Below are 19887 nucleotides of genomic sequence, written 5' to 3' on the forward strand. Positions count from 1 at the left end.
ATTGCCCAGTTTGGGGAAATAAAAAGATATCTTATCAACTCACGGAATAACAGTAAATAAGATAAACTCAACGTTAATTTCGATTGATTATTTTCAAATAAGATCATATAATAATATTTTGTGTCTAGAAATGAGTCATTGAAATTTCGATTCCTACGTTCTTAACATATACTTCGCACAGAGAAGAGAAACAAATAATGTAAAAGAAATTTCTCATTTACGCCCTTTTCCAAACCTAACGGACTAGCTCACACCCTTAACTCAATAAGAATCTTCATCAGCGTCGAGTGGTGATTTTCCTTACAAGTTCTCCGGCAATCATTTTCGCACGAGCCGCATACGTTACGCGGCTGTGATGGTCATGCAAGTTGATGCCACATTGTCGATCACGAGCTTGAATGATTCAATTGGTCATTATTGCACTTTGCACATCATTTTTAGGTGATTAAATTTGCCAGCCATGTTGCCCGATCCAATGGTCATCCGAAACCCTAGACAGCCTTGCCCTCGTTTTGGTGGGCGCCGGGCGAGCACTCTTGTGTCCTTTGCCTAAGTCAAGTAACTATCCATACAACACGACAGGAGCGGCCTGCCCCCAACCGTACGTAAGACCTTTTAAACCTGACACTACTAAAAAAAAAATCCCTTTTTACTGGGATGAAATCTAATCCGTACGGAAAAATCGAATTTGTTCCGTGAGTCTAATCTCATACGGACAAATTAAAATCCCAAATTGTCACGAAATTTTGTTTTGGTCTAAACTTAATAAGACTGATTTATATAATCTGGCATGTCGAGTTTTTATTGACTTTTGAATATGACTCAATTATGTCAAGAATCACCACCAATCTAATATATCTCTTAGTAAATCGATGGGTAAATGGCATAAATAATTTTTAACTTTAACTTTCCCTTCACCTTATCCACTTGCAAGTGAATTGTACTACACAAACACGAACCACATAACCTCTGCAATATTTAAGCGTGACAATCTCGCGACTCTGCGTCAAGCAAAACCATACCAAAGCCCCAAAAACACCAAAAACCGCAATATGAATCGCTCATCGTCGGCCCTTTACTTCCTCATTTCGCTTACTGTTCCTGATCCGAACCTACCCATCCCATGCACAAATCTGCAACGACACCATCGGAAACTTCACGTCGAGCAGCCCTTACGCGAAGAACCGCGTCGCCGTCCTCGGCACTCTTGCCTCCAACGTGGCTGCACATGATGGGTTCTACGCCACGAGCACGGGCGAGAACACAGACACCATCTACGCCATCACTTTCTGCCGAGGGGATTCGTCGGCAGATACCTGCGCGAGCTGCGTGAGCTCCGCGGTCCAAGATTTGGTAGTCAAGTGCCCTAACCAGAAGGTGGCTTTCTCCTGGGGAACGGGAGATCCGCCATGCTTTCTCCGATACTCGGACACTCCGGTCTACGGGATACTGCAGACGAGTCCTACCTATGAGATGGCCAACATCGCCAAACACATCGCCGTGGACCAAGAACAGTTCGATGCGGTGTGGGGGAACTTGACGCATGGACTAGTGAACAAAGCCGCGGACGGCTCTTCGAGGCTCAAGTACGTGACGGGGCAGGCAGACCTGCCGGACAACGAGACGGTCTACTCGTTGTTACAGTGTAGCCCTGACTTGTTGCCGAACGATTGTGGGAGTTGCTTGAATGAGGCCATTAATGACTATTATAAGTGTTGTCGCGGATGGCAAGGTGGGTATGTCTACAAGCCAAGCTGTATTTTCCGATGGGAGTTGCACAAGTTTTTCGAGTCGAGCCCCAGTCCACCGTCGTCTTCTCCGCCACATCTAGCTGCTCCGCCGACTCCCGGTGGAAAAATCACCAAAGGTACGGCGTTTAAGCTCGTGGAAAAAGTAATATCGCTTGGTATGACCGAGACTATAGAGTTTTTGTCATTTTTCAATTAAAAGTTCTAGAGGAGCTAGCTTTTTTAATTTCGGTTCTTGCAATTGGACTTTAGATTTTATACTTACTAAATTTTTTAGTTAATTTCATTGGGAAAAGGCCTGAATTGATAGTGGTTTTGAATTTTATCCCAAACCTTGAAATCTCAGAAAAATGTCCAAACCGTCGATGAGAGAGTTCCCGATGAGTTACAACAGTAGACCGTCGAGAGTTAGTTCTTGTGGCTTTTTTCCACCCTTTTTTTTTTAATGTTTTTATTCCTTGAGCCAGTGACGCGTGTTGAACTTTGAGCGGTTCAAGAGTAGATACACATGGCACATTGGGTGGATGTAAGGTGCTGACGTGGCTGATTATTATTAAAAAAGGCGCAAAAATTTATGTTGAAAAAAAAAAGGCCCTTGTAATACTCAAAGAAGAAAAGAAAAACATGTAAAAGATTTGATTTGTCACCGTAGGAAGGCATATCCCTTATGTTTGATGCTCTCAAAAGATTTCATTTGTCGTTTGGCATTTGATGTCAATCAATATAATGGGTGAAAAACCACAAACTTAAAGCAATACAGAAAACATTAGAGCAGCTTGCTTTCAATGGGCAAACTCCCATTTCTTATCGGTGATCTCCGACACCCCAGTCAGCTGCACTAGTTAGGAAAGTAATAAAAAGAAAAGCAATGGTGAGTGGACTACGTCCAAGGCAAAGATATATGCTTATAGTGCTTATAGGAAAGGAGAAAAGGTGAAACAAAGGGTCGATCCAGAGAAAATTACCGAAAAAAGTCATAAATCTATTATACGCACATCAGTCCGTCCCGAGGTTTTTAATTTGATTAATTTAGTCCTAAATCTTTTGACAATTTTTCAATGTAGTGCATCCGGCCAAAATTGGTCGAAATACACTACCGACACCGACGTGGACGATTCTTGCAAATTTTTTTAGCTTTTTTGAATTTTTAAAATTTCTTTTTTTTTTTTTTGGGGCCTAGCGAGGGCTCAACAAACCTCGCCCTCATTGAGTGACGGTCTATAAGTCCTCATTGACTGTAGGCGAATGCCATAAACCTCGCTAAATTTGGGTGTGGCCGTGAGCGAGGAAGCCCTCGCCCAAGGGAGGTTGGCCCCCCCTTGTGGCCCTTGAGAATTGCTTAGGTAGGGCAAGGGCGAATGGGCAGGGCGATCTCCGGGTATCGCCGTAGCAGCGTTATCGCCTAAGATCGGCCACCGGCGAAAGGAAAAGAAAAAACCGAAAAAGGAAAAATATTCATAAAATCTTTAAAATAATTGTCCACATCAACTTTGGTACATCACATAAGACAACTGGTAAATTTAGGACAATTGTAAGAAATATAAATAAAAGTTGGTCCCAGATAAGATAAGATTTTTTTTCTTGTCAAAGATAAAGAGAATCAGTACATTTAACAAATAAATGTTGGTGGCCAACTCAAATAAGATTTTTTAACTTAATCGGAGAACAATTGATTTTATTCTAATTGAAGTTGGTAATTTCTTTAAAAAGTTAGTGAATTTAAAAAGCTGATGCGTAAGAAACTAAACAAATCAAATGAGAGTTCCCAATCCAATATTAGTTGGCAAATTAATTATGGAAAAATTAGTAAATAAAAAATAGAAAGGTCGGTAAATTTAAGCTATTGATAAAAAAAAATAATAAAAATAGTATACAGAATAATATAATTCTTTTTTTAATCTGAGATAAGAGAAGTTAGCATTTCAACAAACACAATAAATATTGATAACAAACTCAACTAAGAGTTGGTAATGCTAAATTATAGTTGGCAATTTAATTGAAGAAAAGTTGGTAATTGAGTTGGTAATTTCTAACAAGAGTTGATAAATTTAAAAAGTCGGTAAGCAAAGAAAAATAAAAGTTATAACCCAATAAAATAGTTAGCAACTCAAAAATAAGCAGCTCAATTGAGAATTGGTTCCAACAAAAAAAAAAAAAAAAAAAACTGAGAATTGGTAATATCATGACAATCTTCAAACCGACACGCATGTGACAAATTTATCCCAAGCTAATTTTTTAAACACTAAAAATCATAAACTGGTACACTTGTGACAAATTTACCTTAAACTAATTTTGATTACTAAAAACCCAAAACTAGTACACCTATAATAAATTTACCATATATTTGTTTCCGTTAAATTGGGTTAATAATATGAAAATCCCCAAATAGGATTAGATTTGGCAAATGGAGAGTAAAAACCCCAAACTAATATACCCATTAAGCGCCACGTGTCATTCAACATATCAATTTGATGGCAAAATTTAACGAAAACTAACAGATGGTAAATTTGTCACATGTGTACTAGTTTGAGATTTTTAATGGTAAAAAAAATTGTTTCAAGGTAAATTCATTATAGGTGTACCAGTTTGATATTTTTCATGATATCAACCCTTGGTAATAAGAGTTATTTGTGATGGGCAAGGAAATGAGAGCAAGTAAGAAGTTATAACTCTATATAAGGGATTTTTTTTTTTTTTTTTGTTCAAGATAAGAAAAATTTATAACCTCACAATACACATCAACATTGGTAACTGATTCAAATATTAGTTGGTCTTGGAGAAAGTTGGTAATCGCTCTAATTAAGCTTTCTAAGTTTTAAAAATATTGGTAATTTTAGCAGGTTGGTAAATGAGGCAAATAAAGTAAATAACTCAATAGAAAAATTGTTGGATTTTTTGGTAAGCAACTCAAATGAGAGGTTAAATAAAAATTTGATTGGTAACCTAATGGAATAAAATTTAGTAGGTCACATAAATAAGCCGCAAGAAGATCTTGTAATGAGTGAATTTTTCGTACCGACAGTTTCTTAATGCTAACCAACTCTTTTAAAATCTACCGGCAAAGAAGAAAAGTCCTTTTATTCATGTAGAATAGTGGAATCATCTAATGTTTACGGGCTAATACAGGTAATTTGTGCATTGCAAGGGCAAAAAGTATGAGAACCTCAATGAAATTTTTGAGTATCAAGGTCAAAAGTGTATGTAAACGTTCATCAATGTGTTTAAGTGGAGTAATAGCTAATGGATTTTGCTAAAGAATGCCTTCAAGGCACCTGTTAACAAGCCATCTAAAGTAACTACGAAGTTTACAACACACTAATTTTCTCTTTCCAAGTGTAATCAACACTTTTTGGAAATCATAATCTTTCCTATTAGGTATGCCGGGCGCTCACTCTTTTAGGGTTGCAATTAAAGGATGGTTCCGAATATGCTGAGGAAAAACAATTTTCTGATCAGGTACCTTAGCCGCAATTACCGCTTCGGTCGCCGTTTTGGTAATGCTTCTCTTCATTGGTGGTTGTTACCTTCGGAGGAGGCCGGCAGAGAAGAAATATGAAGCGGTGCAAGAAGGAAGCGGTAATGATTCTCCTTTAATAGAAACACAAGAAAGAAACTTTCAGTTGAAAAACTAAATAGATTGTGCACCTATAACACAAAAAACAAGTCTAAACGACTTTGTTGTTCAAACCTGAAGGTGTAAGCGAGATCACATCGTTGAAGTCCTTGCAATTCGATTGGGATACTTTAGTCGCCGCCACGGACAACTTTTCTCAAGAAAACAAGCTTGGCCGAGGTGGCTTTGGGGTGGTTTACCAGGTATGTTAGTGATTATGGAAGATGTAAAATGCTTTCAGAAGTCTTTCGATGCTGCAGTTTTGATTTGAAATTAAAATGACGATGATATATAATATTGTCCTCAAACTTTATTTTGGTTCTATAGGGTACCTGAGATTTTTTTTTTTTTTAAAGTTCTTCGCTGAATAGAGCTGGATGTAGTGCATTTTTCCTGCTTATATTGACAACTCAACCATTTTTGAACGAATTCCACGTTCATGAACTTTCAGCTCACTTAAATCAAGATGGATGGTAAGTAGGCTATATCATAAAAAAGTTTAGGACTAAATTGACATAATTGAAAGATTCATGACTAAATTGGCCATCGTATAATAGGTTTATGACGTTTTGGATGACTTTCGCAATAAAAAGACATGAAGAGTTCATGAGATTGCCACCTTTCACAATTTTTTTCAGGGTAGGTTTCCCAACGGGCAAGAAATAGCTGTGAAGAGGTTATCCCAGACCTCAGGGCAAGGCGTCCAAGAATTTAAAAACGAGATCGTGTTGGTGGCAAAGCTTCAACACCGGAATCTAGTGAGATTGCTCGGATTTTGCTTGGAAGGAGAGGAAAAGCTACTCGTGTACGAGTATGTGCCCAACAAAAGTCTCGACTACTTCGTCTTCGGTTAGTTCCACGTCACTGGCTTTATGTTCATCTCTTAGAGTTAATGTCCTACACAGATGATTGAGCAAATACTGGTTTACTGTGTCATGTATAACCTTTCGAAAGTAACTCCTGGACTTCCTAGATTATACTGACTCTCATTCACATCCTTAAATCACTACACAGACCCTGAGAAAAGCAAGCAATTGGACTGGCCGAGACGTTACAACATAATATCAGGGATCGCTCGAGGGATGCTCTATCTTCATGAAGATTCTCGGCTTCGAATCATTCACCGTGATTTAAAAGCTAGCAACGTCTTGCTGGACAACGACATGAACCCAAAGATTTCGGATTTTGGCATGGCGAGGATTTTCGGAGTCGATCAAACAAACGCAAACACTAGAAGGATCGTAGGAACCTAGTAAGTTTTTATTTTTCAAAGTTAACAATTAAGTAGCTTCTGGTTGAGGATTGATAAGGGTATTAGTATAGATGACAGGCATCCCAACATGTATGGTTCTGGTGTTGGTTTTCAGCGGCTACATGTCCCCGGAATATGCGATGCACGGGCAATTCTCTCAAAAGTCGGATGTTTACAGCTTCGGCGTCCTTCTCCTCGAGATCATTTGTGGCAAGAGGAATGACTACTACTACCAATCTGATGGAGGTGAAACTCTAGCGAGCCATGTAAGTTTTTTTGCTAAATGATTTAATTGTTCCGTGCTGTCATCGACAATATTGTTCCCTGGTTCACTCGTTGAATTGCTCTAGGCTTGGAAACATTGGAGAGACGATTCGCCTTTGGAGATATTGGACCCAGCATTGGGAGAATCTTATTCCAGAATCCAAGTGCTCAGATGCATACATATTGGCTTCTTATGTGTTCAGGAAGATCCGGCTAATAGGCCGACCATGGCAAACATTGTTCTCGCGCTGAGCAGCCAAACTCTTAGTCTGCAACTGCCACGAGAACCCGCCTTTTTCCTCCAAAGCTGGAGGGAACCGCCGAATAACATCATACCGAATGACCAGAGAGATGATCAAATTACCAGCGGCTCCGCGCATTTGTCGGCCAATGGAGGGTCGATCACTGAAGTCTACCCTCGATGAAGCACATGAACTCTTCAGTTTGTCGGCATGATTTCATTTGCTTATCAAGCTAAGTATGGGGATGTTTTGTCCAGAAGTACTCTCTAGTTTTACATGAACTGTTTGATGAGTGAGCCTGTAGTTTCTAATAAGATGTATAGGTTTTTATTGCATAGTTGTTGCGCTAGAGTCTCGTCGGGCATGCCCGTCCCGATCTGGCACATAGAATATAGTCGGACATTGGTAGCTACAATTCTTACAGAAGCAGCCATAGTCTCAACCTGTGACACCCTAGAATTTCGACTTCTGTAAGATGATTGGGCTCGAAGGATTTTAGTTCCTGAAATATCAGTTTGTGAAATAATACTGAATTTTGAAGGTTTAAGAGACGATGATTGAATCTTTCCTAAGATGTCGGTCGGACTAAATTAAGTTCTGATAATTCAATCGTCGCATAGCAGTTTTGAACTCTTCGCGCTTGAACATAACCTTGACCAAACCTTAACCGTGAAAATATCAAATTGCCCTCAGTTTTAGTATCGATAGTTTAAATTACCCCGATTGGGTAAATCACTGTTCTGACCCTAGATATTAGACAAGTAAAATAAAAGCTATTAATGTTGATTTGAAGTGATGACCCCTTTTTCTTTTTGTCTTGTCATGCATGGTTCGGGAGCCGAGAACCTAGGGACCCGTAGGATCGGTTCCGGTTCCAACGTATATAGGGTGGTTCTAGGTTCCAAAATTGGAGTTTTTTAGGTTCGGATTCCACTACCTAGAACTTGGAACCTGGAACCTGGACCCTAGATCCTGAAATAAATTTTTATATTTTTCTTGGTATATAATTTTGCACGATCCTACAATGTTCTATGGTGTCCGATGATGAGTGTATAATCGGAGCCAAACAAATTTTAGGTTTTAGGTTCCAAAAATGATAAACGTGTTATTGGATTGGTTTCGGGTTCTAAATGTAATATGTACGGAACCTAAAACCACTCACTTCTACTTTCTCTTAGATGTTGTAGCGTTCACTCTTATTTTGCTTAACTAAAAATGAAAAAAGAAAATAAAATAAAAGAAATTGATAAATTCTCGCCGACTCTAGAACCTGTGAGGGGTAAGTTCCGGGTTCCAAAGTATGACGGGTAGGTTGGGTTCCAAAAATGAGAACTTGTTCAGGTCGGTTCCGGGTTCTGGCTGGAACCGCTCACCCCTACCAACCGCCACCCCCCGCGCGGCAAAACTATCTCTCTCTCTCTCCTCGAGTAGACCCCCTCCTCCCTCACTATTCATCATCTTCCTCATCTTCTCCTTCTTTCTTCATCTTCTTCTTCTGTGTTTCTTCAGCAGCGGCCCCACCGGCGCTAATGCACCATCGCCACCCACACCACCTCGTTCGGCCGCCAGTCGTCGTTGCTCGCGAGCCAGTCGAGGCCCCAAAAGAGCCCCAGCTCAGCCGCGCGAATCCACAGCTCCGTCGTCCTCCGCCTCGTCACCTTCGACGCTCGTCCAGCCTCCACCCGCCGCTACGCAGTCCAGCCGCGACCCACGGACAGCTTGATGTCTGAACCTACGACCCTCCTCCTCCACTGCCCCAGTTCGCCGAGCCCAGCCCCGATGCCGGCTCAAGCCACTGCCATGCCGCCAGATCCGAGCTCGAGCTCGTGCTGAACCCCAGATCGGACGCCTCAGCCCAGCCCCGAGTCACCACCCTCAACCCGCAACCCCTCTGTGAACCGCGACCCACCCACAGCCATCACCTCCTCTGCTCTGTCGCGTCAACGCTAGCTCAGCCGTGCCGGCCGACTGCCGCGCAACCCCGTCGTTCTGCCAATCGCAGCTCACGCCCGAACCGCCCCCCCAAACCTGAGATCCACACTGAACAGTCCCCTCGTCGCCGTTGCCCAGCTTCCGTCACCAGCCTCGTCATACCGCGTCGTCGTCCTCAGCCATTGTCGCTTCCTCCTCCCCCTCGTCGCTCCTTGCTCGCCGTCCAGCCAACTCTGCGTCGTCGCCCTGCCGCCGAAACCACAGGACCTGAGCTGAGCCCGACGTCCCGCCGCCCTGCTGCCCAGCCCCGTCGCCGGCCTCCTCTGTTGCCGCTACCTACCACCTCAGCCTCCTCCGTTTGCCACAGCCAGCCACCCCAATCGAACTCCCGAGTCCTTTGAGACCCGAGAACCCCAGATCTAAGACCTTCGCCGTGACCCGCGACCCGAACCCAAACCGACTTGATAGTGACCCGACCCGAACAGTGATCCAACCCGACCCGAAAAGTAATCCGATCTGACCTGAGAGAAGCCCGACCCAAACCGCGACCCGAACCCGAGCTCGACATGAACCGAACTGCGACCCGGACCTGAACCGTTCGGTGTGCGTGAGTTTGTGCCGCCGTGAGCCGCCAGCCGTGCCGCATCGTCCGTTGTTGTCACGAGTCCGACTCGAGATCCAATCCAAATTGCCGAAGCCTAACCAAACCACCAAGATCCGACCCAAAGTGACCCGAATTCATGATCCGAGACCGTGCCGTTGACGTACGTTATCGTGGTCATCACCGACGTGCCCGAGTCGTCACCAAACATCGCTAAGTTGTGAGTTAAACCCCTAAACCCCGATTAGGGTGCTAATTATGCTTAGTATTAGTTAATTAGCGTAGTTAGCAATTTAAGGTGTTTAGGTAGTTTAATTATGGTCTGATTAAATAGAAATTGTGTTTAAGATAAATGGTCACAATTATTTAAGATAGTCTTAGATTGTCTATGGCTAATTGGTGATTATCTGGATCGATTGTTTGGGCATTGATTGTCGGTGTTTGATCACGAGCGAACGATAAGCTAGAGCCAAGCATACGACTATTAATTGGATGAAATCGGATTAATAATTATCGTTGGGATTATTAATTCTGTTTGATTAATCTGTGGTGATTGAATGTTTGACTAAATACTTGGTGTTGACTGCTTGTTGACTAAATACTTGGTGTTGACTGCTTGTTGTTGTGTGAACAGCTATGGGTGTCAGACACCCCGTATTAGATACAAAGTCTTGTGAGTACTATGCATTCATATGACCACGTGCGTAATTAAATTGCATATTTTAGCATGAAAATGGCCTTAAGCCGAGTCTTTGATCACATCCGCATAAGCATCAGGCTAAAGTAAAAGATAAATTTTGATTGATTGTTGGATGTGTCCGAGTGGTCATATGATAAGGATAAACCGTCCCAGTCATACGGGAACCTAACAAGTTCATCTTGTGCTAGTCGTGCGGAACCACACGACTTGTTAGAAGCACGTCAATTCGTGCCCATTCCGATCGTGCGGATCACACTAATTGTAGGATGCCGGTCCTAGCTTGTGACGAATCAACGCTTCTTTTTGGAATGCTTGTCTACTATGCTTTGTGTCGGTTGACCGGATACATAGTTTTCAATCGCCGTCCTTGGAAGTAAGGAACGATGCCTGGTTCTATTAGTGGACACCGCGGCCCGTAGTGTTGGGGCCACACCGGTCGTGTGTGGCCGACCACGCCGATCCCATGGGTTACCGGTTAATAAATAGATTTTGTGTGGTGTCCTGTGCATGCAAATTGATATGATGCCATGCTAATTGTTTGTCCGATGTGACTGTTGAGTTGAGTCGAGCATTGCATTGTGCATGGCTGAAGACTAATAAGTTTGCATGTGGTTGACCTATAGATGTATGATGCTTTTATGGTTGCCTGGTAGGATTTTTCGAGTGAATCAACATCCTAGCCGGGCTTAGGCGTTGACTTACCGAGATTCATATCTCACTCCGTTGTTATTAACCATTTTTAGGCCCTTAGTCATGAAGAACTGGAATTAGCGTGGATCTTGTTGGAGTTGTTTGAGGGTCGTGTTATTTCCAACCCTGATATTTCGAGAGTTGTAGAAAGTGGCCCGAAGAATGAGCTTGTAGATATTTCACATTCTTGTATTAACAAAGATAATTAAATACAAGGTGGTTTTGCTGAACTGTTGTGTTTTGATTGTTGTAACTGTCTATTTAACTATCCATGTTGTCTAATATGATGTTTGGGAGTTGCACATTCTGGATGCGTAATAAAAGATAAAACGAATGGGTCGATGATGTGCCCGGGATATCGTCCTTTTTAACCTGAGGCGTATTGGTAGAGATATTGCATACCCGATGATCGGGGCGTGACACAACCTTTGTTTCTGGCTATTATATGTCTTCGTTGTTCTATTGAACAATCTATGTCATATTCATTTGCGTGGATGTCCAAGGACTTTCAAAATACTTAGCTAGTATGCGACATTAGTTATATCTCGATCTGCCACATACAATATATGCCCTTTGTTGGACGCTCCAATTTACTAAATAATGCTTGAGTTTGTGTCACTCAGTGATAAAATTAGTCGCGTGTTTTTGTAATTGCAGACATGTTCATACCAACAATACCAAACCAAACCAAATTCTAACAAACCATTCTTTCTCTTTCACCTTCTGTCCTCTATCGTCGCCGCTCCCGATTCCCCCCTCGCGGGTTCGATCATTATGTTAGATCAGGCTTGTCCATGGTAAACGAGCTAGATAAGTACATTGAAGGTGGGAGGAGGGAGAGAGAGGATTAAACAATTGTGCATGAGTATATCTAATTTATGAAGATTAGTTGAGTCAAAAGTCAAATGAGAAACGAAAATTTGCAAGATTCTTATTGTAATATCCATCCTAATTTAAATCTTGATGAGCAACCGAACATACACGGGAATAATAAATTTCGGTTCGATATGAGTACATCTCCTATCTAGTCATCAACTTCGTCTTTAAGAATCTTGTCCGTCTACTGATCCCCTTAACCAAGTGCCATTTCAACGTCACTTCCAAGAGCACGATTTCATGCTTTTCATCGATCATCATACATTCGTCGACACGAGAATCATGCGCTCAACGGGAATTAATCAAATTTCAAATGTCATGGAAGAGAAGTTCCATGAGAGAAACTGTTCTATTCGAACAAGGAAGCTCCTCCTTGACACATTCTTATGACGCTCCCATTTGGACATATATAAGCACTTCAATGTGACCAGGAGTGCTCGTTGACATGAGAGAGAGAAAGAGAGTGGTTTAAAGTTGGTTGACCGGGACGGCTTCTAGATGAGGTGATAAAGAGAGAAAGAGACGAGGGAGAAGAGTCGAACCATACACTATTTACTGATTTTTGGGAGGACAAGTCTTGCCGAACGGTCACAATACTAATCTCGTCATGCTCGTCATTAATTATTTTTACAATTTCTTTTTGTTATTTGCCGGCCACAAACTTGTGGCTGTCATTTGATTGTGGCTGGCATTTGACCGTCCATATCAAATGAAAGTGGACGATAAGGGCCTTTTTAATTTGATGTTGGATTTGTTGGGCGGGGCTCTTCTAGATGAGGAGTCATATAAGACATGTTCCTAGTCGTAGACAAATTATAAATTGTCCACATAAATACGATTCAAAGAAAGGTAAAACAAACCATACCATATTGTAGGTTTTTTTTTTTTTTTTTTTGGTGGACAAACTACCATATTGTAGTTAAGAACCAAACCAAAACCAAACTATTTTTCTGGCTTAGTTCAGTTAGAGGTCGAACCAAACTAGAAACTATTATTTTTGTCACCATAGGTATAATCGCTCTACCAAAAAAATCAGTCATTCCCAAACAAATGTTGTGTTGGCTACTATATGAAGACCTCCTACTTCCATTTTTTTGAATTATTAGCTTTTTTTGGTAATGCTAAGGGATGCTCTTAAGCTCCTATACTTCGTAAATAAATTCACAAATAAAATATTGATTAAAAATTTAAAATTTTACAAAAAATTGTTCACGTTAATACCGGCCGTGCCACGCATGATAGTCGGGTATGCCATAAATTTCTAAACAAATGATGACGCAGAAAATCAAATGAGATTTTCCTTACCAAAATGATAGAAAATATATTTTTAGTTCATGTTCGGATCTCAGCCAAACACTAGAGAGAATAGTTATTCTCTCGAGAAATGACTTTCCAAAAAATAGTTTCTGAAAACATAACATTTTTTACAAAATAAACGGAGCCTTTGACTTGATTTGTTTCCGGAAAAAATGAGTGATTTGGAAAATATTTTTAAAAAAATAATCATTCGCATCACTAATATAAATTAATGAACAATAAATATTTTTATTGCTTAAGAAATTATTTAGCTATAAATTGTTGTCGATAATGAAAACACTTTTTTATTGACTAATTATTTCAGTCAATACAAATAATTATTTTTGAAAAATATTTTTCAAAGCATTCATTTTCCGTGAAAGAAATGCATCCTAAATTTGAAGATCTTCTTATGGTCTTCTTCCATTATTGCTCTCATCTACCTAAGTCTCTATCAACAAGCAGTTTGCACTTGATATTATCAATCTATTTATGCATTAATGAAACTGTTCCTGCATCTATCAATCTTATTCTTTTTTCTCACTTATATCCTAATTTTCCATCTATTTGCATCGAGTTTCGTACTTTAAGGGGTAGAATTATCCTTAAGGACTGTGGTTGCATACCTAAGATATTATCCTTCTTATTTTTCCATCTTCAACAACACTCTTTTATACAACACTATTTAGATCCCTTCTTTCTTATGGAATTGCTCCTACCAAAGTGAGATTATTCTCTCTAAAGAAATACTCTTCCCTTCGGAGTTCGAGGCGAAATAAGCGAGTCGCATCCAGCGACATTTTTATTCATTCGAAATGCTATTACTAATTCGTGACAACGAGAAAATCACATCAAAGAAATAAAACCGGAGAACATGCACCACACGATGAAACCTAGGACCAGCAACTACTCTGCCGATGCAATAACCCAACGAATGCGCCATCTTGAAGTCAAGTCATGGGGAAAGGAGATGACACTCAAAGTTGGCGACGGAAGACGCAGACTACCATAAATTGGGGGATAAGATTCGCGCTTGTATGAGAATGATAACTTTGCATTTGAGTGAGAGAAGATATTAGTATTGGGATGTGACAAAAGGGTGTCAACAGAAACCCGAATCGAACTGAACCACTAGGGCGAGTATACGACCCAAACCTACTCACGACCCGAACCGAACATGGTAGTAATTCCCTATTACGTCCTTTTACCGAGCCGAACAAATTAGTTTCACACCCTTAACTTGATCGACGTCGCTAGTATTTCCATCAGCATAAGGAGGTGATTATCCGTACATGTTCTCCTGCATTTACTTCGGACCAATCACTTATATACACCTAACGCGTCACGTGATGCGACGGCCAAGCAAGTTGATGCGAAAATGTGGCTACAATCAACGTTAATATGGGAACCATTACTGCACATTATTTCAGATTGGCATCGGTCGGTAAACAGCCAAATCCCGACCGAGTCAAGTGACAATCAACACAACATGACAGAGTTGGCTTTCCACAATTCTACTTCACAAAGCTCCGCAGTATTTAGCCTGACAATCTCCGACTCTGCGTAAAGCAAAAACCATTCAAATCACCAAAATCACCAAACCCTAATATGACTCGCGCATCATCTAGTCTTTATTTCCTCATTTTTCCGATTCTTCTGATCCGAACCTCCGCACATCATATGGAAATCTGCAACAACGCCGAGGGCAACTTCGCGTTGAACAGCACTTACGCAAAGAGCCGCGACGCCATCCTCGGCTCTCTCTCCGCCAACGTGTCTGCACATGCTGAGTTCTGCAACACGAGCATGGGACAGAACCCGAACACCGTCTACGCCCTTGCTTTCTGCGTAGGCAATACGTCGGCAAGTATCTGCGAGACGTGTGTGAGCTCTGTGGCCCATGATTTAGTCGAGTGGTGCCCCATCCAGAAGGCGGCTTTCTCCTGGGGAACCGGAGAGGAGCCATGCTTTGTCCGATACTCGAACACTCCGTTCTACGGCGTACTGCAGACGCAGCCTACCCGTTTGCTTGAAAACACCGACAACGTCACCATTAGCCCAAAGATGTGGTGGAACTTGACGCAGGGAGTAGTGAACGCAACCGGCCCTTCAAAGCTCAAGTTCGCAACAGGACAGGCTGACTTGCCGGACAACCGTACAATCTTTTCGACGTTACAGTGCAGTCCTGACTTGTCCGCAAATGATTGCAGGAGTTGCTTGGACGAAGCCCTTGATTTTTACGATCGGTTTAGCCCCGGAAGGCAAGCCAGCGGTGTTTATACGCCAAGCTGTATTTTCCGATGGTATTTGGAGTTGAACCCCAGTCCATTGTCGTCTTCTTCGCCACCTACAGCGACTCCGCCGGCTCCTGGTGGAAATATCCACAAAGGTACGTTGCGTTTAAACTTAATATGGCCGAGCCTATTGGGTTCTCTCTTTTTATTTTATAGTAAATATTCTAGAGCACTAGCATTTCCGAGAAAATATTGTGGAGACCGGCCTCTCCAAGTCCACGTCACCATAGAGCCAGCCATTCAATGAACGACACATGGCCCACATATCGTCCTGGGTCCCAGCACGCACTGTCTCTTCCTTCCTGTGATCTCTCTCGTCCTTCTCTCGACTCTCTGTGCTAACTTGCGTTTCTTCTTCTTTCTCGCGCTCGCCACCACTATGGGAACGGTGGTCGACCTCGACGGAGAGCTTGAAGCTCAAGCTCCGCGAGGTCGAGCTCCGTGACCATGGCGGCTCAAGCTCCGCAGCCGCTGCGCGAGATAAAAGAGAAAAGCAAGTGTAGCACGGATGTGTTAAAAAAGGAAGAGAGAGAAAGAGTCGGAGAGAGAGAGAGAGAGAGAGAGAGAGGACGCAGGCTATGCGGTCAAGCTCCGTGGCCGCGAGCGAAGTCCGTGGCCATGGCGGCTGCGAAAATGAAAAACAGAAAGAAAAGCAAGTCAGCAGAGAGGAAGAAAAAGCAAGAGAGAGATGACGGTCACAATAGGAAAGATAGTGTTTTGGGACCCAAGATGACACGTGATGCCGCGTGTCATCCATTGAATAGGTCAACCCAATGGGAACGTGTCACCGGAAAGTGAGGCGTCCCCACGACTTTTTGATACTTACAAACTCCCTAGGAACCCGTCGGTACAGAAGAGAAGTCCTTTCTTACACACAATAGTGGAACCGTCGTACGTTTCTGTGCTAATACGGGCAATTTGTGCATTGCAAGGCAAAAAGTGTGAGAACGTAGATGGAATTTTAAGTATGATGGCCAAAAGTTTATGTAAACCTTCATGGATTTATGTGAGTAGAATAACAGCTAATGGGTTCATTAAAAAAAAAAAAAACGCCTTAGTGTTTTGAAAGTCGTATCGAGGCATCCACTCTTTTTATGATTGCAATTAGCTGATGGTTTTAAATATGCTGAGAAAGGCCATTAATCTGATCAGGCACCTTGGCTGCAACTGTCGTGTCAGTCGCCGTTTTTGTAATGCTTCTATTCATCGGATGTCGTTGCCTTTGGGGGAAGCGAGCACAGGAGAAACATGAAGCGGTACAAGAAGAATGTGGTAAGACTGTCGTTTCTCAGGGGAAAAAGGAAGATAGAAAGAACAAAAACAGAAGATTTGTACTTTCAATCGAGAAACTTAGAGACGTGAAGATTTGACCGTAAGACATGGAAAACACAAGCTCAAGTCTAAACGACTTTGTTGTTCACTCGTGAAGGTGTAACCGAGATCACATCCTTCAAGTCCTTGCAATTCGATTGGGATACTTTACTTTCGGCGACGAACAATTTTTCTCAAGAAAACAAGCTTGGCCAAGGTGGATTCGGGGAGGTTTACCAGGTACGTTGGTGGTCATTAACGTCGTAAAATGCATTTGGAAATCCCTTTATGCACGGTTTGGACTTGAAATTCAGAAGATGATGATATATAATATCCTCCTTAAGCTTCATTTCGATTAAGTCGGGGTACCTGAAATTTGTCAATAAGTGCTTTTATCGCTAAATAAAGAGCTGGATACCATGTGATTTGGAAAGATTCAAATTTACGATGTTTGGCTTTGATATCATGTGAGATTTGTGAGACCATTGCCAATTGTTCCAAAACCTTAAGTTATTAAATGAATGTGTGGTTTGATGTTTAAATATTCTAACACCGAACATTGATGAACTAATCCCGTGTCATGAATTTTCAGCTGACTTATACTGCAATGGACATGAAATGGGCTATATCATTCTCCTTCTTTTTTTTTTTTTAAGGAATTTTTGTAAAGAAAGTTTCTGAATTTCTCTCTCTAGCCATAAGAATGATGCGTGGCCAACGTGTACTTATGATCGTAAATAGTGTCCACATTAAATGAAAATATAGTTCAAAAGACAACATTGGACCTCAGTTAAAAGTTCACAAGATCTTGTCACCTTTCACAAATTTGTTCAGGGTAAGCTTCCAAGTGGACAAGATATAGCTGTGAAGAGGCTATCCAAGTGCTCAGGACAAGGCGGGGGAGAATTTAAGAACGAGATTGTGCTGGTGGCGAAGCTTCAACACCGGAATTTAGTGAGATTGCTCGGATTTTGCTTAGAAGGAGAGGAAAAGCTGCTCGTATACGAGTTTGTGCCTAACAAAAGTCTCGACTACTTCGTGTTCGGTTTGTTCCTCTTCACTTGCTTTGAGTTCATCTCCTAGGTTATTGTATGGTATCAACGATTGAGCGAATAATCATATACTAATTTAATCGAGCATATGTAACATTTTGAATCTAACTCCTAGGCTTCCTAGATGATACTCTCGTTTAAATCACTACAGACCCCGAGAAAGGCAAACAGTTGGACTGGCAAACACGTTACAAGATAATATTGGGCATCGCTCGAGGGATGCTCTATCTTCACGAAGATTCTCGGCTTAGAGTCATTCACAGGGATTTAAAAGCTAGCAACATCTTGCTGGACAACGGTATGAGCCCAAAGATTTCGGATTTTGGCATGGCGAGGATTTTCGGTGTCGATCAAAGTGATGCAAGCACTGGAAGAATCGTAGGAACCTAGTAAGTCTTGCATTCCTCAAAGTTTACTGTAAGGTAGCTTCTGGTTAAGAACTTATAATGGGATTTGTAGAGATATTAGGCATCCCAACATGTATGGTTCTGGTGGTGTTTTTCAGCGGTTACATGTCCCCAGAATATGCGATGCACGGACAATTCTCTCAAAAGTCGGATGTATACAGCTTCGGTGTCCTCCTCCTCGAGATCATTTGTGGCAAGAGGAATAACCACTATTTCCATTCTGATGGAGGCGAAGATCTCGCGAGCTATGTAAGCTTTTTGTATGATTTAATCATTCTCTGTGCTCTCAATCAACGATGTTGTTCTGCGGTTAACTTGTCGTGTCCGATTGAGCTGCTCTAGGCTTGGAAACATTGGCAATGCGATGCACCTTTGGAAATACTGGACCCGGCATTGAGAGAATCTTGTTCCAGTAGCCAAGTGCTCAGATGCATACATGTAGGCTTCCTATGCGTTCAGGAAGATCCGGCTAATAGACCGACGATGTTGGACATAGTTCTGGCACTGAGCGGCCAAACTCTTAGTCTTCCAGTGCCGCGAGAACCCGCCTTTTTCCTCCAAACGGAACTGCCAAATTACAAAAAAGGGGATGACCCTGGATATGATCAATTTACCAGCGGCTCAGCGCCTTTTTCAGTCAACGCAGTATCGGTCACTGAAGTCTACCCTCGTTGAAGCACATGAACATATTTGTTCACGGCATGATTTCGTCTGCTTCTCAAGCTAATTATGTGGATGTTGTGTCCAGAAGTTCTATTTAGCTGTACATGAACTGTTAAGAGGAGTGAGCTTGTAGTCACTAATAAACTGGTACTACTAATGCGGTTGTATCTTTTTCTCTTTGTACTAAAGGAGCCAGCCATTTCTAGTTGGATTGGCTTGTAAAATTTCACTGAAAAGTTAATATCATCCCACATGAAAATAGCCATTACAGCTAAACTACAATACTTATTAGGACTATTACATTGGTGGAAGCAAACATAGTAAATGGCAACAAACATACAAGATAGATCCATAATGTAAGAGTCATCACTGAACCGCATTAGTAGTTTGGACCAAAAAAAAAAAAAAAACTCGGATAATGACACAAATAGTCCTTGAACTTTGACCTAATATGTATTGCGGTCCCTAACTTTTTCCCCAATATGTAATGTGATCCCTAAATTTTTAATTTTCAATGTATTCCATGAACTTTTGGTACATATTCAATTTCACTACAAAACAACACGGATTTAGCCACGAAAAATTTGTGACGGAAAAAATTCGTCGCTAATTTCTGACGAAAATAGCGGCGAAAACATTAGTCGCAAATTAGCGACGAATATAGCTACGAAAAAAAATTTGTAGCTAATTATCGACGAATATAGCCACGAAAAAAAAATTCGCCGCTAATTAGCTACGAATATAGCCACGAAAAAAAATCCTCGCTAATTAGCGACAAATACAGCCACGAAAAATAATTCGTCACTAATTTGTGACGAAAATAGCCATGAAAAATATTTTGTCGCAATTTCCTTTGCGACGACAATAGGCTTCGTTGCCAATTGCGAAATATCTTTTTTGTGAAATTCTTTCTTAAAAGTTAGCGACGAAAATCAACACTCGTCGC

General features: G+C 41.6%; 1 protein-coding gene across 1 annotated transcript; it reads left to right on the plus strand.

Annotated features, from left to right (window-relative positions):
• Nucleotides 1–1056: 1056 nt before the first annotated feature.
• On the plus strand, nt 1057–19177 carry LOC115731047 (the record flags this gene model as incomplete). Its single annotated transcript, XM_048276262.1, is given in 16 exon segments — nt 1057–1867; nt 5205–5324; nt 5443–5564; nt 6000–6210; nt 6376–6613; nt 6729–6879; nt 6964–7290; nt 7292–7327; nt 14757–15603; nt 16661–16780; nt 16938–17059; nt 17654–17864; nt 18023–18260; nt 18377–18527; nt 18621–18941; nt 18943–19177. Coding segments are annotated over 16 exon segments (4089 nt in total), but the record flags the coding sequence as incomplete, so codon positions are not given.
• Nucleotides 19178–19887: the final 710 nt, after the last annotated feature.

The sequence above is a fragment of the Rhodamnia argentea genome, chromosome 3 (assembly GCF_020921035.1).
Source record: "Rhodamnia argentea isolate NSW1041297 chromosome 3, ASM2092103v1, whole genome shotgun sequence".
Lineage (NCBI taxonomy): Eukaryota > Viridiplantae > Streptophyta > Magnoliopsida > Myrtales > Myrtaceae > Rhodamnia > Rhodamnia argentea.